Below are 23,930 nucleotides of genomic sequence, written 5' to 3'. Positions count from 1 at the left end.
GTGGCCTAAACGCTCCATCTAACAGATGCAGAATGGCAGAATGGATACGGAATCCAAATATCTGCTGTCTTCAAGAAATTCACCGAACACAGAAGGAGTCCTATAAACTCAGAAAAGTGGAAAAAGGTCTTCCACATAAATGGAAACCAAAAGCAAACAGGAGTAGCTATCATTAGACAAAACAAACTTCAAAGCAGCAACAGTAAAGACAAATATAGTCAGTATATAATGATAATCAATTCAACAAGATTTTACAATTTTAAAGTTACACGCACCTAACACTGGAGCTCCTGGATTTGTAAAACAATTACTACTAGACCTAAGAAATGATAGACAGCGAAACAATAGTAGTGGTAGATTTCAGTACACCACTGACAGCACTAGTCAGATCTTTGCGACTAAAAGTCAACTGAGAAACAATGAACTCAAATGACATGCTAGAACAAATGGACTGATATTTAGAGAACATTCTACCAAAGATCTGCAGAATATACATTTTTATCAGCACATGGAACATTGTCCAAGATAGATCATATGCTAGGCCACAGAGCAAATCTCAATAAATTTTTAAAAATCGAAATTATATCCAGTATCCATGCAGACCACAGTGGCATAAAACTAGAAATCAACTCTGGTTTGTACTAGTCAAAGAAGTACTGTTCTGGAAGTACTAGTCAAAAAGGAACTCTCAAAACCATACAAATACATGGAAATTAAATATTCTGCTCCTGAATGATATCTGGGTTAACAATGAAACCAAGATGGAAATTTAAAAATTATTTGAATTGAATGATAATAATGAGACAAGTTATCAAAACCTTTGGGATACAGCAAAAGCAGTGCTGAGGGAAAGCTTATAGCACTAAATGCCTACATCAAAAAGTCTGAAAGAGCACAAATTGACAACCTAATGTCACACCTCAAGGAACTGGAGAAACAAGAACAAACTAAAAGCTAGGAGGAAAGAAGTAACAAAGATCAGAGCAGAACTAAATGAAATTCAAGCACACACACAAAAATACAAAAGATCAGTGAAACATGCTGTCGCTTTGAAAAAATAAAATTGGTAGACCATGAGCTAGATTAATCAAGAAGAGAGAAGACCCAAATAAGCTCAATTAGAAATGAAACTGGTGACATTGCAGTCGACATCACAGAAATACAAAAGATCATTCCAGACTACTATGAACACCTTTATGTGCACAAACTAGAAAAGCCAGAGGAAATGGACAAATTCCTGGAAACATACAACCTTGCTAGATTAAATCAGGAAGAAATAAAACCTTGAACAGACCAATAACAAGCAGTGAAACTGAATCAGTAATTTAAAAATTGCCAACCAAAAAAAAAAAAAAAAAAAAAAAAAAAGCCCAGGACCAGATGGATTCACAGCTGAATTCTTCCAGACATTCAAAAACTTGGTAACAATTCTACTGACACTATTCCAAAAGATTGAGAGAAGGAATCCTCCCTAGATCATTCTATGAAACCAGTATCACCCTAATTAGAAAACTAGGAAAGGATACAACAAAAGAAGAAAACTGCAGATTATTGTGATGTACATAGATGCAAAAATCCTCAAAAAAATATTATCTAACTGAATCCAACAACACATCAAAAAGATAATTGATCAAGTGGGTTTCATGGCAGAATGGGTACAGAATCAAAATACCTGCTGTCTTCAAGAAACTCATCTAGTAGGAGTAGTTTAACATATGCAAGTCAGTAAATGTGATACAACACATAAACAGAATTAAAAACCTTATGATCATCTCAATAGATGCAGAAAAAGCATTCGACAAAATCCAGCACACTTTATGATTAAAAACTGTCAACAAACTATTGAGAGTAGGCATAGAAGGGACCTACCTTAAAATAATAAAAGCCATTTATGACATATGCACAGCCAACATCATATAGAATGGGGAAAAGTTGAAAGCATTCCCCCAAGAACAGGAACAAGACAAGGATGCCCACTTTCACCACTCCTATTAAACATAGTTCTGGAAGTACTAGCCCGATCAATTAGGCAAGAGAATGAAATAAAAGGTATCCAAACTGGAAAAGAGAGAGTCAGATTATTGCTGTTTGCAGATGATATGATTGTATGGCTAGAAAGTCATAAAGACTGTTAGATAAACAAATTCACTAAAGTCTCAGGTTACAAAATCGGTGTACACAGATCGATAGCACTGCTATACACCAACAGCGATCAAGGTTAGAATCAAATCAAGAACTCAGTCCCTTTTATAACATCTGCAAATAAAATAAAATACCTAGGAATATACCTAACCAAGGAGGTGAAAGATCTCTACAAGGAGAAGTACAAAGCACTGCTGAAAAAAACTGTAGATGATACAAATGGAAACACATCCCATGCTCATGGATTGGAAGAATCAATATTGTGAAAATGACTATACTGCCCAAAGCAATCTACAGATTCAGTGCAATTCCCATTAAAATACCAACTTGATTTTTCACAGAATTAGAAAAAACAATCCTAAAATTCATGTGGAACCATAAAAGAACCTGTGTAGTCAAAGCCATTCTAAGCAAAAATAACAAATCTGGAGGTATCACATTACCAGACTTCAAACTGTACTACAAGGATACAGTTACTAAAATAGTATATGGTGCTGGTATAAAAGTAGGCACATAGGCTAGGCGCGGTGGCTTGCGCCTGTAATTCCAGCACTTTGGGAGGCCGAGGCAGGCAGATCACAGGTCAAAAGATCGAGACCATCCTGGCCAACATGATGAAACCCCATCTCTACTGAAAATTAGCCGGATGTGGTGGCATGTGCCTGTAGTCCCAGCTACTCGGGAGGCTGAGATGAGAGAATCGCTTGAACCCAGGAGGCAGAGGTTGCAGTGAGCCCAGATTGTGCCACTGCACTCCAGCCTGGCAACAGAGCAAGACTCGGTCTCAAAAATAAAAGTAGGCACATAGACAAATGAAACAGAATAGGGAGCCCAGAAATAAGCCAAATATGTACAGCCAGCTGATCCTTGATGAGGCATACATAAACATAAATTGGGGAATGGACACTATTTAATAAATGGTCCTGGGAAAACTGTCAAGCCACACGTAGTAGATGAATGAAACTGTGTCACTCACTATATACAAAAATCAAGATGGACTTAAATATAAGATCTGAGACCATAAAAATTCTAGAAGATAATGTTGGAAAAATTCTTTTAGACATTGGCCTAGGCAGAGAATTTATGGCGAAGACCCCAAAAGCAAATGCATCAAAAACGAAAATAAATAAACAAGACCTTATTAAACTAAAAAGCTTCTGCACAGCAAAAGAAATAAGAATAAACAGACAACCTACACAATAGGAGAAAATATTTGCAAACTACACATCCAACCAAGGACTAGTATCCAGAATCTACCTATCCAGGAACTCAAATAAAAAAAAATTCCCATTAAAAAGCAGGCCAAAGGCTGAGTGCCGTGGCTCATACTTGTAGTCCCAGAACTTTGGAAGGCTGAGGTGGGCGAATTACCTGATGTCAGGAGTTCAAGACCAGCCTGGCCAATGTGGTGAAAATGTATCTCTACAAAAATACAAAAAATATTAGCCTGGCATGATGGCAGGTGCCTGTTTAGCTACTCAGGAGGCTGAGGTGGGAGATTTGCTTGAACCTAGGAAGTGGAGATTGCAGTGAGTTGAGATCGTGCCATTGCACTTCAGCCTGGGTGATGGAGTGAGACTCTGTCTTAAAAAAATGAAAAATAAGAAGTAGGCAAAAGACATGAATAGACGTTTCTGAAAAGAAAATATACAAATGGCCAGGATACATATGAAAAAAATACTCAACATCACTAATCATCAGGGAGATGCAGATTAAAACCACAATGAGATACCACCCTACTCCTGAAAGAATGGTCATTATTAAAAAGACAAAAGGGCCTAATCCCAGCACTTTGAGAGGCCTATGCAAACAGGTAGCTTGAGGTCAGGAGTTGAGACAAGCCTGGCCAACAGGGTAAAACCCTGTCTCTACTAAAAATACAAAAATTAGCTGAACGTGGTGGCAGGTGCCTATAATCTTAGCTGCTCGGGAAGCTGAGGCAGGAGAATCGCTTGATCCTGAAGGTGGTTGCAGTGAGCTGAGATTGCGCCGCTGCATTCCAGCCTGGGGGACAGAGCGAGACTCCATCTAAAAAAAAAGTGTGTTTCACAGCAACTTGTGTGGAGCTAGAGGCCATTATTCTAAGTGAAGTATCACAGGAGTGGAAAGCCAAGCTATGAGTAAGTGAAAACTGAGCTATGCGTACCCAAAGGCATACAGAGTGAAATAATGAACTTCAGAGACCCAGAAGAGGGACGGCGGGAGGCGAGCCTGGGATTTAAAAAAAAACTACACATTAGGTACAGTGTACACCACTTGGGTGATGAGTGCACTAAAATTTCAGAATTTACCATTATATAGTTCATCCATGTAACAAAAGCCACTTGTACCCCAAAAGGAATTGAAATAAAAAAAATTACTGACTGTAATCACCCTGTTGTGTTATCAAATACTAGACTGTTCATTCTATTTAACTTTGTTTTTTATACCCGTTAACTATCTCCACTTCTTCCCCACCCTCTTGGCCTCTGATAACTACCATTCTGCTCTCTATTTCTTTGCGTTTGTTTAATTGTTAGCTTCCACAAATGAGTAAGAATGTTCAAAGTTTGTTTTTCTGTGCCTGGCTTACTTCATTTAACATAATGACTTCCAGTTCCATCCATGCTGTCACAGATAACAGGATCTCATTCTTTTTTGTGGCAGAATAGTACTCCATTATGTATATGTACCACATTTACTTTATTCATTCGTCTCTTAGTGGACATTTAGGTTGCTTCCAAATCTTGGCTATTGTTAATAGTGCTGGAGTAAACACGGGAGTGCAGTTACCTTTTTGATGTACTGATTCATTGTCTTTTGGGTATACACCTAGCTGTGAGATTGCTGAATCATATGGTAGTTCCATGTTTAGTTTTTTGAGGAACCTTCAAACTGTTCTCCAAACTGGTTTTTCTAACTTACATTGCTACCAACAGTATACAAGGGTTTCCTTTTCTATATACCCTTGCCAGCATTTGTTATTGCCTGCTTTGTGGGTAAAAGCCATTTTAACTGGGATAAGATTATATCCTATTATATTTTGCTTTGCACTTCTCTGATGATCAGTGGTGTTGAGTACCGTTTCATACACCTGTTTGCCATTAGTATGCCTTCTTTTGAGAAATACCTATTCAGATTTTTTGCCCATTTTTTAATTGGGTTATTAGATTTTTTTTCCTATTGAGTTGTTTGAGCTCCCTATATATTTTGGTTATTAATCCCTTGTCAGATGGATAGCTTGCAAATATTTTCATTTTCTTCCATTCTTTGGGTTGTCTCTTTACTTTGTTGATTGTTTACTTTGTTTTGCAGAAGGTTTTCAACTTGACGTGGTCCCATTTGTCCATTTTTGCCTTGGTTGCCTTTGCTGTGGGGCATTACTCAATACAGCATTGCCCAGTCCAATGTCCTGGATAGTTTCCCAACGTTTTCTTTTAGTAGTTTCATAGTTTCAGGCCTTAGATTTAATTATTTAATCCACTTTGATTTGATTTTTGTATATGATGAGAGATGGGGTCTAATTTCATTCTTTTGCATATGGATATCCAGTTTTCCCAGCACCATTTATTGAGGACCCTGTCTTTTCCATAGTGTATGTTCTTTGCACCTTTGTCACAAATGAATCCACTGTAGATGTATGGATTTACTTCTGGGTTCTCTATATGTTCCATTGGTCTTTGTGTCTGTTTTTATGCCAGCACCATGCTGTTTTGGTTACAACAGCTCTGTTGTATAATTTGAAGTCAGATAATATGATTCCTCCAGTTTTGTTCTTTTTACTCATGATAGCTTTGGCTCGTCTGGGTCTTTTGTGGTACTGTATAAATTTTAGGATTTTATTTTTTTCTATTTCTGTGAAGAGTGTCATAAGTATTTTAATAGAGATTGCATTGAACCTGTAGTAGATTGCTTTGGGTGATATGGACATTTTAACAATATTGATGCTTCCAATCCATGAACATAGAATATCTCTTCAATTTTTTTGTGTCCTCTTCAATTTCTTCCATCAGCACTTTATAGTATTCATTGTAGAGATCTTTCACTTCTTTGGTTAAGTTTAGTCCTAGGTATTTAGTTTTATTCAAAGCCATTATAAATGGGATTATTTTCTTGATTTCTTTCAGAGTGTTTGCTGTTGGCATATAGAAATGCTACTGATTTTTGTATGTTGATTTTGTGTCCTGCAACTTTACTGAATCTGTTTATCAGTTCTAATAGTTTTTTGGTGCAGTTTTCAGATTTTTGCAAATACGAGATCATATTATCTGCAATTAAGGATTTGGTGTCTTCCTTTCCAGTTTGAATGCCCCTTATTTCTTTCTCTTGTCTGATTATTCTAGCTAGGACTTCCCAGTGGTCAGATTTTAGATAGTGTTGTAAGGTATAGGTAACAGGATTTGATGATGGATCAAATGTGAGATGTGGGAGGAAGAAAGGAGTCAGGAGTGACTTTCAAGTTTTTGGCATGAACAATTGAACGGATGAAGTAGTTGCCTTCTCTTGAGGGAGGGAAGACTAGGAGGAGCAAAGTTGTGTGGTTTTTGTTTTGTTTTGTTTTGACACATTAGGTTTAAGATGCTTATTAAACATCCAAGTGGATGTGTTGATTATTTATTTGAATGGGAATTTGGAACTCAAGTCCATATGAATTTGGGAGATCTTTAGTATATAGATGGTATTTAAAGTCTCAAACCTAGATGACATTGCCAAGGGGATGTTGAAGGTAAGATAGAGAAGAGATGAGTCTTGAGGCACTTCAGCATTTAGAGGTTGTGGAGATAAGAAAAAGATACAAGGGAGTAATTTATAAAGTAGGAGGAGAACTAAGAGAGTGGTGTCTTGGATGGAAGCCAAGGGAAGTAAAGTGTAGGGAACAGTCAACTGTGTCACCTGTTGCTGAGAAGTCAACTAAGAGGAGGACTGAGAATTGTTCACAGTATTAAATACCATGGAAATCCTAGGGGACCTTGACAAGAGCAGTTTTAATGGTGCATTGGGATGAGAGGCTGATTGGGGTGGATTTCAGAGAGAATGGAAGGAGAGGAAATAAAAACCCAAAGTGTAAACTCAGTTATGCTCTAAAATGAGAGCAGAGAATTGGGCTAGTAGCTGTAGCAAAGCAAGAGGTCAAGGAAGGTTTTTAATGTTTTTTCCCTTTTTATTTTTTTAGATGGGTGCTATTACAACATGTGGTAATGCTGATAGAAGTGATCCAGTAGAATGGGGAAAATTGATGATACAGGAGAGGAGAGAGAGAAGAGGAGATGATTACTGAGTGACATCCCAAGTAGGCAAAAGGAGGTGGGATCTAGTAGAGTCTGAGTTGAGGTATTTGCATTAGATAGGAATGGGGACTGCTCATCTATAACAACAGGAAGGAAGAATATATGGTTAATGATGCAGCAAGGTTGGCAATTTGCATGAAGTAGGAAGCAGGGTGACCTGTTGAATGTGAGGAGGTAGTAGTATAGATGTTTGAAGAGACAAGAGAAGTGTGAGAAAATCATTAGGAGAGTGAGGAAGTGAATGAACATTTAACTTTTTCATTGAGACTCCTACTTGCATTTTAGGTGGGACAGATCTTGAACATTGCAGGATATTTCACATTCCAGGGTACCAGATGGCAGGGTTACCTACCTGGTCATTCTTACAGCCAAAAAAACTTGACTTCACATTTTCAGATCCCTTTAGAACTATTGATTATTGGGCCTTTTGAGGCTAACGGTTATGAAAAAGACTAATTAGCATGATTATGTGATACTTTTTTTTTCTTAGTTATATTTAATGGTACTTGATTAATGGTGTGGTATGGCCAAGAGGGTTGAATTTAACAGGGTTAGAATTTTGCCAGGACCAATTGCTGGTGTGAATGATAAATGATGGATCACGTAATTTCGGTTGGATAAGGACAGAAATGAGGGCATGAAAAGGATGAGGGACTGTGAAAAGTGGTAGCATTAGCGATTATAGGTCCTGGTGGGGCATGTTTGTCTACAATAGGAAAGAAGATGAGAACATTGGAGGAAAGGAATACAAGGACTGGAGAAGCCAGAATTTTAGAAGGGTCATATCTGCAGTTATTAAAATTCTAATATTTATGCCAGAAGTAAAGCTGAGTGTGTGTCACTGAGCTAAGTACAGTACTAAAGTCCTGAAGGAATGGAAGAGGGTTTGGGGGATTAATCCAACATGGATAAGTCAAGTAAGTAATGAAATCTGTTGCTTATGGAGGATGAGTCAGAAATTCCCCGTTAGTCACTGTGGTGATGACTGCCATGGAAATAATGGGAAGAGATGGTGACTTTTTGGATGGAACCTCCTTAGATTCTGTGGTTATGGCACTCTAAGGAAGGATAAATTTAGGGTTGAATTCAAATTCTGTTGAGCCTCTGCTGAGTGCAGGGTGATGTACTAGGTGCTGTGGAGATAATAGTAAATCTTATCATTAAAACTGAGTAACAGAAATATAAAGGAAGCTGAAAAAGTGCTGGATGGCTCCAAGGAGGAAGAAATTATATAAACTAAAGTATTAGGTAAGGCTTCATGGAGGGGTAGATTTGAGATGGACATTTGATGAATAGAACAATGACAAATCAGGATGGTGTAGTGGCTGCAGTCCAGGTAAGGGAGTCGTTTAACTTCAAGCTTAGCAGTAGCACACTGCAAGGTGTTCTGGAGTAGAGTCATTATTCCCATGTTGACTGGAGCTATGGTGGTGAGAGAAATGACAAGAATTACGTTAGGACCTTGGATGCCACTGAATATTTGAGTTTAGTGCCAGTTTCTTAGGTGGTTATCAAAGGTTTTGAAGAGGCGTCTGATATTCTCAAGGTAAAATTTTCCTCAATGATGGGCTGAAGTGGTAATAGTATAGTGTAGGAGAGGATAAATCCCCGTAAATGGTAAAACATAGTAAAACAACTTTACACGGTAGTATACAAGACTTCCAAATATGTAAGTATCCTTGAATTATTACATATCTGTAGTAGTAAAACAAGGATAAAACAAGATTCCTGTTCCTATGCAGTATCCCCCCTTCCCTTTTTAAAAATTGAGTCGGGGGTCTCTGTATGTTGGCTAGGCTGGGCTTGAACTTCTGAGCTCAAATGATCCTCCCCTGAGCTCGAATGATCCTCTCACCTCAGCCTTCTGAGTAGCTGGGACTATAGGGACTATAGGCCTGTGTCACTCCACCCAGCCCTTTGTTTGTGTTTTAATTTAGACATCTTGCCTGCTTTGTAATTTTTCTTTAGTTGACTTTCCAAACAGCAGTCTCATTTTCCTCCCATCTCTCAGGTTACTCCTCCTCTGAGTATAGTTGTGCTTCTCCTTTTGCTTTTTTTGTATTCATTGGTATACCCACTCCCTTGGCCATTTTGTGCCTTCACATACTAAACTACTGAAAACTACCAAATTTATATCCTAATCCAGACCTCTCTGCTGAACACTAGGTCCATCCAGGAAATTCTTAGATGTCTAATAAAATACCTCAAATTCAATGTCAGCATGTCCAAAGCTGAATTTCTGACCTATTCCCAAAACCGCCTCTCCCTGGTGCCTTCCTTAACTCAATTGCTCAGGCCAGTAACCTTGAAGTCAATCCTGATGCCTCCAGTTCCTTCATGTCCCACATCCAATCTATTGGAAATGCTGTGGCTTTTACCTTCAAAATATATCCAGATCACTAAACCTCCTTAAGTGGCCTCCTTCCTTCCACTCTTATACAGTGTTTTCAACATAGTAACCATAGTGATCTTTTAAAGATATGACTTAGATGTTGTCATTCTGTGCTGAAAACCCTTTAAGGGCTCCCCATCTCAGAGTAAAAGCTACAGTCTTCAAAGTGACCAGAAGGACCCTAAATTAGGACTTGACAAACTGACCCATGACCAAATTTGGCCCATTGCCTGTTTTTGTATAACCGGTGAACTAAGAATGGTTTTTATACTTTTAAGCGGTTAAAAAATATCAAAAATTGATCTTTTTTGATGTGAAAATTACATGTAATTCAAATGTCAGTGCCCATAGTTAAGTTTTATTGGAATACAGCCACACCCATTTGTTCACATATTGTGTATGGCTACATTTGCACCACAAAGGCAGAGTTGAGTAGTAGAGACCTTATGGCATCAAAAGCCTGATGTGTTTACTATCAGGCACTTTAAAGAAAAAGTTTGCCAGTCTCTGCCATATATGGTCTGGTCCCATCACCCCCACCTTTCTGATGTCTCTGCCCTCGTCTTCCAACCCACCCCACTGCAGGCACTTTGGACTCATTATTATTCTTCCACTTAATGCAGGCACACTTCCTTGGGACCACTGCTTTAACTCTTTCCCCTCCAGAAGTCCTCAATTCATAGATAATCTGCGTGGCTAACTGTTCACCCCATCAAGTCTTTGCTTAGGTGCTGCCTTTGCAGTGAACCCTTAATTATCTGTTTAAAATTGCACTCCCCCTCCATGTATTATCTGTGTGTGCTTACTCCGTTGCCTTCTCAACTTCCTTGCTTTTCCAAGCATTTCACACCTTCTGACATACTGCTTAATTTTCTTATTTTTTGATTATTTCCCTCTTCTGGGCTTAAACCCCAAGGGCAAAGATTTTTGTCTGTTTTGTTCACTGTTGGTAGCCAAAGTGCCTAGGACAGTACCTGGGGTGTTACAGGTGTTCAGTAAATACTTGTTGAAATACATTGAATTTTTGGTTCTTTCATCAAGTGAGTCATCTGTCTGGCTGAATGTTGTTTTGTCACATAAGGTGCCAGTGATTGAGAAGGGCTAATAACTGTTTATTTTAGTGAAGAGATGTGTTTTTCTGTTTTCCACTCCTTTGATTGGTTATTCAATAAGAGCTTTTCCATTTTGCTCACTGACAGTCAATATTCAGGAATCTCATTCTGGTTCGACTTAGCTGGCTCATTCAGTTTATTTTAGGTTTGGATTATAGCCATCACATCATCTTTGTACATACCGTTAGTTGAGAAAAGACCTTTTGGCCTCTGCCCATTATTGCAAGCCTTCAAGTGATATGGTAGAATAGAGCTTTTCCCCCATTTTAGGTGTTTTTGGGTAAGGAGGAATAGCTGGAGTTTGGAACTGGGTGAGGATTTTATATTAGCTGTTGATTAGTAATTGATAGGTTTAACTTTCTTGCATGTGCCTTTAAAAAAAAATAAAATAAGGAAACTTCCAGAAGAAAATATGGAAACTCAGTGTTCTTTTCACATTAGTAGTGCATAGAAATAATGCCACCATGTAGAGAAAGTTGAATTTATTTGAAGGGATTTGGGGAGAGTATTGGATTTATTATGTATTTGCTTTTTTTTTTTTTTTTTTTTTTGAGATGGAGTCTCACTCTGTTGCCCAGGGTAGAGTGCAGTGGCATGATCTTGGCTCACTGCAACCTCTGCCTCCTGGGTTCAAGTGATTCTCCTGCCTCAGTCTCCCGAGTGGCTGGGATTACAGGTATGTGCCACCACATTTGGTTAATTTTTGTATTTTTACTAGAGACAAGGTTTCACCGTATTGACCAGGCTGGCCTTGAACTCTTGACCTCAAGTGATCCACCCACCTCGGCCTCCCAAAGTGCTGGGATTACAGGTGTGAGCCACCGCGCCTGGCCCGTTAGTGTCTTCTGAGTTGATTCATCTTTGTATTCGCCATACTACTAAGCATATACATACAAATTAATAGGCAATTAGTAAGTATGTATTTACTTGTAAATCTCACATAATGTATCTTAAAGCGATCTTCTTGGAGAGCCAGTAAGGTGTCTTCTAATTTTTTCTTGCCCATATTTAATATAATAGATGTGTGGTGGTTCTTTCATAATGAAATAAAACCTGTTTATTTTTACACAGCTTGTTTTAGAGAGGTGGCTTGTATTAGTATTAGCAAAATTGAAGGTTTCCTATTCAGTTACTGTTTTGAGAGTAAATTTACTGGATTCCATAACAAACTGTTTGCAAAACATTACTTGGGATTTTTAAAGAAGGTATTTTTATATTCTCTCCATTGTATTTTAGGGAAAAAAAAAATCCCTAAATATTTAAGTTTCATAGTTTGAATATAGATAGCATAGTTGTTTGTTAGTTTTCAGATTTTTATTTTTGTTTTTGAGATAGAGTCACGCTCTGTCGCCCAGGCTGGACTGCATTGGTGCAATCTCAGCTCACTGCAAGCTTTACCTCCTGGGTTCACGCCATTCTCCTGCCTCAGCCTCCCAAGTAGCTGGGACTACAGGTGCCCGCCACCATGCCTGGCTAATTTTTTGTATTTTTTAGTAGAGACGGAGTTTCACCATGTTAGCCAGGCTGGCCTCGATCTCCTGACCTTGTGGTCCGCCCACCTCGGCCTCCCAGAGTGCTGGGATTAACAGGTATGAGCCACCGCGTCTGACCTAGTTTTGAGATTTACCCAAAAACTTGGAAAACTTATGTCTACACAGAAACCTGCACATGAATGTTTTTGGGAATTTATTCATAAGTGCCAAAATTTGGAATCAGTCAAGATGTCCTTCAGTAGGTGAATGGATAAATTGTGGTATATCCATACAACAGAGTATTATTCAGCAATAAAAAGAAATGAGCTATCTATGAAAAGATGGAGAAACCTTAAATGCATATTGCTAAGTGAAAGAAGCTAGTCTCAAAAGAAGACTACGTATGATATATAATTCCAACTATATGACATTCTTGAAAAGGCAGAATTATAGACTGTGGTAAAAATTAGTGGTTACCAAGGGCTTGGGGGTGGGGAAGGTGGGAAGGTCAGATAGGTGGAGCATGGGGGATTTTCAGGGGCATTAAACTAAAACTGTTTTATATGATACTGTAATGGTGAATGCATGTCATTTGTAAAAATCCATAGAATGTACAATGCGAAGAGTGAACTCTAATGTAAACTATGAACTTTAGTTAATAATAATGTATCAACATTGGTTTATCAGTGGTAACAAATGTACCACATTAAGGTAATATGTTCAGAACAGGAGAAACTATGTGTGGTGGGTAGTGGGGAGAAGAGGTATATGGGAGTTCTTTCCACTTTCCACTCAACTTTTCTATAAACCTAAAGCTGCTCTAAAAAATAATCTCCATTAATTGAAAAAATGTGCTCAATTAAAAAGCGACACACATTCCTTTATATGTAATGCCACCTTCTGCGTAAGCTGTTCTTACTAAGGAGAGCATAGTTAATATTTTTCTAGGCTCAGTTTTTCAGAGAAATGTACATCTATCTGATGTATAAACAAAATGTTTTTATTTGACAAGAAATTTGAGATGTGTTTTTTCCCCTGAAACCATTTATTGAGTGTATACTATTTGTAAGATATTATTAGGTATTTTAGTTTGGAGTAGATACCTGTCCATTTAGTTTGGAGTAGATACTAGTCACCCCATTTCATGGGTGAGAAAACTCTGACTCAGATAAGGGAAGTGGTAAAGCTGATGCTTGACTTCAAAGCCTCTGTGCTCTATGGTCACATAGAATTTTTTTTTTTTTTTTTTTTTTTTTTTTTGGAAATAGCTGAAGTTTGTCCTCTATAGGAAATGTAAGTCCTTTGGAGCCAAAACAATATTAAAGAGGATTGTCTAGATATGAATCTTGGCTCTACTGTTTATAGTCTTATTTAGGTTGTGTTATCTGTTTATGCTTTAGTGTCCTTATGTGTTAATTGGAGACAGTAATTGAGATTGTTGGGAGACTTGAGTTAATATATGGAAAGTCTTAGAACAGTGCCAAGTACAAGTGTCTGAGCGACATACATGTTATCTCCTAATTAATAGTGGAATTATTTCTCATTTTGTTGAGAAAGGAAACAGAGACCCAAGGAAATTGACTCTTTGAGTCACATATCTTCTAAGGTCACATAGCTATTAACTAGCAAAGTTAGTTTTTTAAAAAATTTTAAGACCAGAATTTTATCCCCTAAGTTGACCTTTTTTTTTTTTTTTTTTTTTTTTAAAGAAAAACTCTTAAAAGCGATTGTAGTTTCTCCATGTCAGTTTAGAGTAAACCAGATATATTATAAATTTGGCCTTTTTCTCAATCAGATTGATAAATAGTGGGGAAAAAGCATTGGTCTATAATTCAGATTCCAGACCATGTCTTGTCCCTGGTTTGCTGATTCTGTTTCATTTGTAAAATGAGGGTAGAGTTGGTCAGATGATTTTTAAGTTTGTTTTAAAGCACCAGTAGAACATACAGTGATATTACAGTGACTAGAGATACAGGTTTTTTTTGTTTTTTTTTCATGAGTTGTTGCACTATGCTGTCATACTCTGAAGTTCCCAGAGGTTCTTGATGTTAGGGTAGTTACCCTCCATGCTAAATGACTGTGGAGTGCTGTACTTTTATATTGGTGATCCATGATTTTTCCACTACATCTGACGCTGTTTCTCATAGTATTGTTCTTCCTTTTCTGCCTTCAATCTATTCAATTATTTTGAGACCAGGGTCTTGCTCTGTTGCTCAGGCTGGAGTGCAGTGGCGTGTTCATGGCTCACTGCGGCCTCACCCTACTGGGCTCAAGTGATCCTTCCACCTCAGCTTCCTGAGCACCTGGGACTACAGGCATGTGCCACTATGCCCACCTAATTTGTTAATTTTTTTTTTTTTTAGAGATGGGATCTCACTGTGTTGCCCAGGCTGCTCTTAAACTCCTAGGTTCAAGTGATCCTCCTGGCCTTAGCCTCCCAAAGTGCTGGGATTACAGGCATGAGCCCCCATGCCTGGCTGGCTCCACTTTTTTTTTTTGTTTTTGAGACAGATTCTTGCTCTGTCACCCAGGCTAGAGTATAGTGGCGTGATCTTGGCTGACTGCAAGCTCCACCTCCCAGGTTCACGCCATTCTCCTGCCTCAGCCTCCTGAGTAGCTGGGACTACAGGGGCCCGCCGCCACGCCCGGCTAGTTTTTTTGTATTTTTAGTTTTTGTATTGTTAGTTTGTATTGTTAGTTTCACTCTATTAGCCAGGATGGTCTAGAACTGGCTTCACTTATGTAAAGAAAGCTTGTGTACTTTGTTTCAGTTATTGACTGAACACATAGCAATCCTTTTTGGCTGCTGGATTCACAGCTAAATAGTGAATAGCCGAATCCCTTAGAATGGAGTAGGGTTGGGAATGGGAGATGCTGAAGACTTTAGTTATATAGTAAGGTCTTTATATGAAAGGTATAATTTTAGTATTATATTTAGTATTATGTTAGACAGAACATTTTTGAGATATCTCTTGTGGGATCATATTTTAATCCCTGTTTTTTGATTGTCCAAAAGGATCCCATGAATTGCAGCACTTGTGCATTCCTTCTTTAATGTGATATGAGTAGTAATAAAGTAAGTCCCATTTATTAGAACCTGTTCTGTTAAATAGTATCATTTTTTTAAAGAGATAGGGTCTCGCTTTGTTGCCCAGTCTGGTCTCGAACTTCTGGCTTCAAGCAATCCTCTCATCTTGGCCTCCCAAAACACTGGGATTACAGGCATGAGTCACCTCACTTGGTCTAACTGATAATATTAAGAAACTGTTACTGACAATAGGGTGTTTCCTTATTAAAGAAAAGTTAGTTTAAAGGAAAGATATTTAAATGAAGAGAAAGTTATTTTCTTTGTGAATTTATATGATATATGGTATGTAAATTATGTCGTCTTATAGCCACATAGTTAAAGCATGTGCTGTATTTCGATGTTAGCTCTGCTTTTTTTTTTTTTTTTTTTTAATTTTTTTCTTCTTGTAGCTGGGTTTATAATAAGGTATTTCATCTGTGCTCAGAAAAGTTTACTTTTACTCTGTCTGGAATAAAATCTCATAAAAGTGGAACAAAATAGATAACAATGATTAGGCCTCTGGATAGAAATAATGCGGTGGAATTCTGGTGAGAGACATCCAGGGGTAGTGAAGTCAGGATCTAGTGAATATTCAGGGGTCTGGCATAGCAGTGCATACAGGCCCAGGGATAAATAGGGTCTTTTGGGAGTTAGGGAGTAGAGTCAAAAAAGCATGCTGAATTTTAGACTGAAAAAAAATTAAAGAACATTGTGCCAACATGTACTCTTTAACGGCGGTATCCAATGTAAAAGCATCATGGAATAATCATTGGTGGTGTTGTATTTTCAGGTGTCTTTACTGAATTTTCAGATGGATCTGAGCAATGCCAATTTCTAATTGAAAATCCGATGGTTAATTGCAACATTGTTGCCATCAGTAGTAGTGTTACTCTTTCAGGTGGTGCTTCTTGACTGAATTTCTTTGCAAATGTATTTATCTCATTGAGTACAAGTCAGCCATCTGCCACATTGTAGCTACAGGAGGCTTGCTTTTCTGGCCATATCACCTAGGCTCCTGGGCCCAGACCTTTAAATATGTGTTAGCTTTTTGTTCGAACTTAGGGAATTTTCCTCTGTTGAGTTTATTTCTTTTTTATCGGGAACATGTTTATGGGCTGCACACTCAGGTTGGAAGCTAATAGTAAATAAGCATTTTTGAAGTTGTTTTCCTCTTCTCTTGCAGGTGTGTTCCAGAGAACAAGCCTTCAAACATATTTGCTATATTGACACTGAGCTGTCAGGGGACTCAGGCTTATGAGGAGGTATTGTTACACAAAACAGTGTCTAGTGAAGACGACAAGAAAGAGGGGAAAAGATCGGAAAAAGAAGCTAAAATATTGTAGAAAACCATGGTAGGTTATTGTGGATATTTTCATAATTTAGTTACAAAAGACTCTAGTAATTTAAAATTGGAAATGTTAACAGTGAGGGCAAATGAAAAACAATGGTGTTAATTTTTGGCTTTAGTGTATCATATAAAGATGGCACTCTACTATTCAAAGCGAATGAATTCAGATTTATTACAAGCACTGTAAACCACAAGGTAGGGCCCCGTGAGCCTGTAGACCATGAATTATTAAAGGAGGAAATGCTCATAAATAATATTTTCTAATAAAACTCGCATTAGCAAACTGATACAAATAGCTATGTTTTAAGTTCAGTTTTTTTCTCGTGGAAATTAAAAATTCTGAACCAGTCCTTTAATTAGTGATATGAATGATGTAGAAGTTTATAATATGTGTGAATGTTTAACTGAAAAAGCCACCTCTTTCACACACTTTTCGAATAATAGGGTCAAGTGCTGAGTATAGTAGGGGAACTGAATTGAGAATCAAAGAAACCTTGCTTTTTGTGAAGAGTTCAGACCTAAATTGAATTTGTGATGTTAGATGAGGTCATAATCTCTGGTGCCTAGGCTTTTAATTGGTAAAATGTGCTGATTTTTTTTTCCCTTAGTATTATGAGTTCTGGAGGGTGTTATGTGAATTTTTTTCTCCTAAGTATAAGCAAGAAAAGGTTTCTTTTTTTCTTTTTTTTTTTTTTAAGATGGAGTCCCACCCTGTCACCCAGGATAGAGTGCAATGGCGTGATCTCGGCTCACTGCAACCTCCGTCTCCCAAGTTCAAGCGATTATCCCTGCCTTAGACTCCTGAGTAGCTGGGATTACAGGTGCCCGCCACCATGCCCAGCTAATTTTTTGTATTTTTAGTAGAGACGGCGTTTCGCCATGTTGACCAGGTTGGCCTTGAACTGACCCCAGGTGATCTACCTGCCTCAGCCTCCCAAAGCGCTGGGATTACTACAGGCATCAGCCACTGTGCCCGGCGAAGATTTTAAAAACACATTACAAATGAGAGAAAAAGCAGAAAATATTAATCACCAGTATGTTTAGAATATGTTGTTTAGCTGGTCTGTTGGTGATTATGTTTTTTGATTTTTTTTTTTTGTTGTTTTTTTTTTTGGGACAAGTCTTGCTCTATCATGCAGGCTGGAGTGCAGTGACATGATCATAGCTCACTGCAAACTCCAACTCCTTGGGCTCAAAGTATCTTCTTTCTTTAAGCGTCCCAAGTAGCTGGGCCTTATAGGTGCATGCCACCACATCTGGCAAATTTTAAAGTTTTTGTAGAGACAGGGTTTTGCTTTGTTGCCCAGGCTGGTCTGGAACGCCTTGGCCCAAGGAGTCCTGCTGCTGCCTTAGCCTTCTGAAGTGCTGGGATTATAGGCATGAGGCACCATGCCCAGCCTGGTGGTGTTTTTTAAAATGTTACTTGCTTTTAAAAATATTTGTGCCAAGGATTATAACTTAATCAGCTGACTCCTTAGAGAAGAAATTCTGATATTTTAGATCTAGATGGTGGGAACAAATGTTAACTTGGGATTTTCCCTGTCATTTAGTTATGTGGTGAAATGTGAAAAAAACCACACTGATTCTTTTGTATCTTACCATGTGAATTATTTACCTCTCATTCCGCTCATTTCTTATAGTCTTGATATTCTTAACAACTAAAAGAAATGCTTTATTATTTGTCAGAGTGGATGAAGATGTCTTCCTTAGTTTATTCTTTTTAAATTCAGCTTAGATTTTCTGTTGTATAAATTTGGTATTTTTATATAATTTAATTGATGAGTATTTTCTGGTTTCTCTTATTACTTGCCTTTTAGATCTCAGATTGCAATGAGAATTTTCTCTTTCTGCTTAGTTCTTCTGATAAAATTTTTTGTCTTTTTTTTTTTTTTTTTTTTAAGAAACAGAGTCTCGCTCTGTTGCCCAGGCTGCAGTGCAGTGGCACGATCTCGGCTCACTGCATCCTCTGCCTCCCAGGTTCAAGTGATTGTCCTGCCTCAGCTTCCTGAGTAGCTGGGATTCCATGTGTGCACTACCACACCTGGCTGATTTTTGTTTTTTTTAGTAGAGATGGGTTTCACCATGTTGGCCAACTCCTTGACCTCTGATGATCCATCCTCCTCAGCCTCCCAAAGTGTTGGGATTACAGGTGTGAGCCACTGTGCCCAGTCTGATTTATTTTTTTTAATACTCAAAGAAAATCTGTTGTTTAGCGCTTATTTGAGTAAATAAAATTTCTCTGCATTTCTTCAGTTTTTCCTGTCACCGTTGTGGTTTTTTTTTTTTTTTTTTTTTTGAGATGAAGTTTTGCTCTTGTTGCACAGGCTGGAGTGCAATGGCGTGATCTCAGCTCACTGCAACCTCTGCCTCCTGGGTTCAAGCGATTCTCCTGCCTCAGCCTCCCAAGTAGCTGGGATTACAGGCATGCGCCACCACGCCTGGCTAAATTTTTACTTTTACTAGAGACAAAGTTTCTTCATGTTGGTCAGACTGGTCTCAAAGTCAGGTGATCTGCCTGCCTTGCCCTCCCAAAGTGCTGGGATTACAGGCGTGGGCCACCATGCCCGGCGTGTCTACTGTTGTTTCATAATGCTTATCCTGTCGCATCCAGTAGAATATTAGATGTCACATGTTTAGATTTAACACTGGCAGTGTTATTTGTGTGATAAATGACAAATGTTTATGTAATGTAGCAGGATGCAGTTTTGCTCAGGTGTGGCCAGTGTGCAGGACCAGGTAATTTAGCAAGTACATAAGCCTAGCTAACAGCCTAGCATTTCCAACTCTTTTGTTCTCTAGTACTTATTTTGGGATATATGAATATGTCTCACTAAGTGTTTAAAAAATTTGTTTCTTTGTGGCAAACTGCACCAGTTGGAAAACTGGTTGTGGACGTTGAGCAGGAAAAACATCTGGGCAGGTGATTTTTATTGAGAAAAAGAAAAGCTTTATAATCTATTTTAGCTGTGATTTTATATAATGATGGAGGTTTTCAAATGATTACCTTTTCAACCAAAGTTTTCTTTGCTTTATAGAGGACAGTGACACTATAGTGTTAATTTACTGTTACCCAAAAATAATGTGATTTTTAAACATAGATATTCAGACAAGAACAAAAGAGACAAGACTGTTCATAAAAATTGAGAATGTTTTAGTTTGTGATGGACTTCAAAACAAAATATTTACCATGTACTAACACATAATTTCATGTAAGTAAAGACAGTATAACCAGCTTTTAAATAGAATATTTTAGGCTTTATGGAAAACTCACTAAGTTATCCTTGTTCATTTTGCTGTGTATTGGTATAAGTGTGTTCGTGATATTTGTAAATTTGGAAAAATTTAAAGGTTTTTGCATGTGTGACTCATGAGTGTATAGAATCTACTCTGTTAAATTTTCATGAAATTCATTCATTTTCTGGGTGCTGGTCTGTTCCACTGATTTGATATTTCATTTTAGTTAATGGTACCACCCATCCATCTTTGTAGAGTATTTCTTGATACTCTCATTTATGTTTTTCCCCAAGTGAGCTTTAAAATGATTTTTGTTGAGGTTTAAGTAAATCAATCCTGAGGAGATTTTGATTGAGAATATAATGTATTTGAAAGTTAGCTTGTCATTTTGCAGTGTGTATTTTTCCCACTCTGCATTTGGAATGTCTCCCACTAATCTATTTAAAAAATTAAAGCCTTGCACCAAAGGTTTGAATGTTAGTGAACACTATTTTAATATTTTTTAATAGTTTTCTTATAGTGTTCACAGATAACTTTTTATTTTGTGTTATTCTATATTGTGAAATCCCACATTCTAAAATTTAAATAGAGATATGGGTCTTACTCTGTTGCCCAGGTTGGAGTGCAGTGACACAGTGGTAGTTCACTTAACCTTGAACTCCTGGGCTCTAGGGATCCTCTTGCCTCAGCCTCCTGAGTAGCTAGGACTATAGTTGCCTGCTACCATGTCCAGCTAACTTTTTTTATGTTTTGGAGAGATTGTATCTTGCTACATTACCCAGGCTGGTCTCCAACTTCTGGCCTTCAAGCGATCCTCCCACCTCAGCCTCCCAAAGTGCTGGATTATAGGCATGAGCCACCATGCCCAGCCCTGAAATCTTAATTTTTTTAAGGTTAGAAGTCTTTGGCAGTTTATGAGTCACTCACCATCCTGCATTTCTGGGACTCTCTTGAAGCTAAGAAGTATCTAATTCTTGTAGATGATGCATGATGTGGATGACATTTTTGAAGTATTATTCAGAATATGTCAGTGCAGCTAAAAGATAACTTTATTCATTTATTTTAGAGACAGAGTTCACTCTGTTGCCCAGGCTGGAGTGCGGTGGCATGATCTCGGCTCACTGCAACCTCTGCCTCCTCAGTAGCCGGGACTAGGTGCATGCCACGACACCCGGCTAATTTTGTATTTTTAGTAGAGACGGGGTTTTACCATGTTGGCCCGCTGGTCTCAAACTCCTGACCTCAAGTAATCTGCCCACCTCAGTCTCCCAGAGTGCTGGGATTACAGGCATGTGCCACTGTGCCTGGCCAAGATAACATTATTTATAAATAATGCCAAGAGTGACTGAGGTGAATCTTACCAAAACATGAGTGGAAGATCTCTTGTTTTCTGGTGAGGAGGAGTTCAATAGAATGCAGTTTTACTTCCCACTCTTGAGCAGTTTTTTCTTGTTTCAGTATTAACTCTTACAGTAGACAGTCAGTGCTATGGATTGGCTAAAGATATAGTTGTATATTATCCTTTTCAGGTGATGTTTCTTTTGTTGAAGTAATTGTTTTCATTCTTCTTAACAGAGATCTATTCGATCTTTTGCTAATGATGATCGCCATGTTATGGTGAAACATTCAACAATCTATCCATCTCCGGAGGAACTTGAAGCTGTTCAGAATATGGTATCTACTGTTGAATGTGCTCTTAAACATGTCTCAGATTGGTTGGATGAAACAAATAAAGGCACAAAAACAGAGGGTGAGACAGAAGTGAAGAAAGATGAGGCCGGAGAAAACTATTCCAAGTGAGTATGGACTGACCTCTGGGACGCTGTGCTAGAGTGCACAGCAAAGCTCTAAGGTCTGCTGGATTGAGTGTGTGTTAATGCTGTTTTTTGGATTTTGTCTTATGCTTATATAAGACTATAACCAAGGAAGTAAATGTTACATGGAGATTTTCTGAGTTAAATTTGAAAGGAAAGCAAGAAAAGAATAAAGATTAGAGCCAGAGAAAGAAAATGGACCTGCTTAGGATCCCTTTTGAGAGAACACCAAGTCCTTTTAAAATCATTATGTTTGAAAGTTATGATCTTTTTCCTGTGTTGATTCAGCCTCCTAAATTTTGAAATAAATAGTAGTGTTTTTGATCTCTGGGGAGATCATAAAGTATTATTTTTGTAAGGCATTTAAAAATCCTTGTATAGAAGAAAGAGTGTAGGAAAATATATTTTAAAGGTATTTTTGACTATATCTACCTCATTGATTCCCAGAAATTTAGCAGTGTCTTGCATATCGTAATTGCTATTTGTATATTTGTGGATTGGATAAAGATCTAATGGGAGCCACACCCTTCAACAATTATAGTAGCATATTCTAAGTGCTGTGACAATAATAGATTAGTGAAACTGAAATGGTACCTGGAGTTAGATTATAACCTTTTTATGCCAGGCTAAGCTTAAAGTTGCTGTTTTGAGCAGTTGTCACTATGATTGGAATAAGTGTCTTAACTTTGAAAGATGGAACTCATTTGACTATATTGTATGAATAAATTTAAAAACATTGCTTTGGCTACAATTTGTAAATGAAAGAAGTTACAGAGTTTTTGCAGCTTTTAACTTTAAATCAATGTGGTAAATAATAGTAGGAAAATATTGATAAATGGATTTTCTTCACTGAAAGATAGTATAACCTTTTTTATCTTCAGATGAAAGATAATCAGTGTGTCAGTTTTATTGCTGAAGAGCATAATTTTTTTTTTTTTTAACTATTTACAGGCAGTTTATACATTGTGTCTGGTCATAGTCTTGTCAGTTTGAAGGTTCTTGGAAATGTAGTGTAATTTTTCTCATGTATGATGTCTGTACAAATGTTACTGTTAGATTTAGAGTTCATGTTCATTAGTAGTAGTATCTAATTATTTAGTTCTATGTGTATCTCAGCTTTTGTGAAAGTTAAATAGTCATGCATTCTAGATTTAAATTGCACTTTGCTACATGTTTATGTCATGTTAAAAAGTTTTTTTATTGTGGTAAAATATATAACATAAGATTTGCTATTTTTACTAATTTTAAGTATACATTTCAGTGAAGTTTAGGTCTTTTTAATTTTCTAATTTTGTTGCTTCTCAAGCCTGGCATATTTTGGAAAGCACTCCTGTAGACTTGCTTAACTGGATGAGGTCTGTGATTTAAAGACTTTTACAGGATAATATGCTCCACACTTTTATTTGAAGTTTTATTTATTTTTTTATTTTTTTAGAGATAGGGTGCTCTGTTGCTCAGGCTGGAGTGTAGTGGTGTGATCATAGCTTATTGTAGCCTTGAACTCCTGGGCTCAAGTGATCCTCCTGCATCAGCCTCTTGAATAGCTAGTAAGTGTGTGCTATCATGCCTGGCTAATTAAAAAAAAAATTTTTTTTTTTGAGAGACAGCATCTTGCTACATTGCCCAATCTGGTCTCGAATTCCTGACCTGAAGCAATCCTCCTGCTTTGGCCTCACAAAGTGCTGGGATTACAGACATGAGCCACCATGCCATGCCTGGATTTTAAAATACGCTTCTGTGTGTGGATGCTCTTGGTTGTCTATATACAGTCTTTCCGTTTTGTGGAATAGTCCCTGGTTGAGCCCTTGCCTGTGATCCTTCCCATGTGGTGGGACTCAAGGAGTGCAGAATGATTCTATTCTTATATCAGAGGCAGGCATGTCTTCCAAGGACAGAGTTGTATTCTGGTAATAAACATATATTGTGCACCTGGTGAGTGTTAAACACTCTGAAGGACACAGAGATGGGTGGGGGGTAGCTTGTATTTATTAAGCAATTAAGCATTTCCCATTGCTAGGCACTGTTAGGCAGCTTTTACCTATGCTCTCTTAATTTGACTTAATGCTTTACCTTTTTAAAAAT

The 23,930-nt window shown here is 37.8% G+C and overlaps 1 protein-coding gene across 5 annotated transcripts in view; it reads left to right on the top strand.

The window, feature by feature from the left end:
- Window positions 1-23,930, top strand: part of STRBP (spermatid perinuclear RNA binding protein) — a 155,727-nt gene that overhangs the window by 64,110 nt on the left and 67,687 nt on the right. For 4 of the 5 annotated variants that reach the window (XR_005238983.2, XM_037994057.2, XM_073021905.1 and 1 more), the window contains exons 2-3: window positions 16,636-16,804; window positions 21,610-21,830. Coding sequence is in view for 4 of the 5 variants with exons in the window: in XM_037994057.2 (XP_037849985.1) it covers window positions 16,802-16,804; window positions 21,610-21,830 (224 nt within the window). In the remaining variant the exon portion in view is untranslated. Of the gene's footprint in view, window positions 1-12,480; window positions 12,503-16,635; window positions 16,805-21,609; window positions 21,831-23,930 lie in introns of those variants that run through there. The other variant, XM_073021906.1, reaches the window with a different exon arrangement.

The sequence above is a fragment of the Chlorocebus sabaeus genome, chromosome 12 (assembly GCF_047675955.1).
Source record: "Chlorocebus sabaeus isolate Y175 chromosome 12, mChlSab1.0.hap1, whole genome shotgun sequence".
In the NCBI taxonomy this organism is placed as follows: domain Eukaryota; kingdom Metazoa; phylum Chordata; class Mammalia; order Primates; family Cercopithecidae; genus Chlorocebus; species Chlorocebus sabaeus.
Note: the sequence above shows the minus strand (reverse complement) of the source record. Positions and strands in the feature narration are given on the sequence as shown.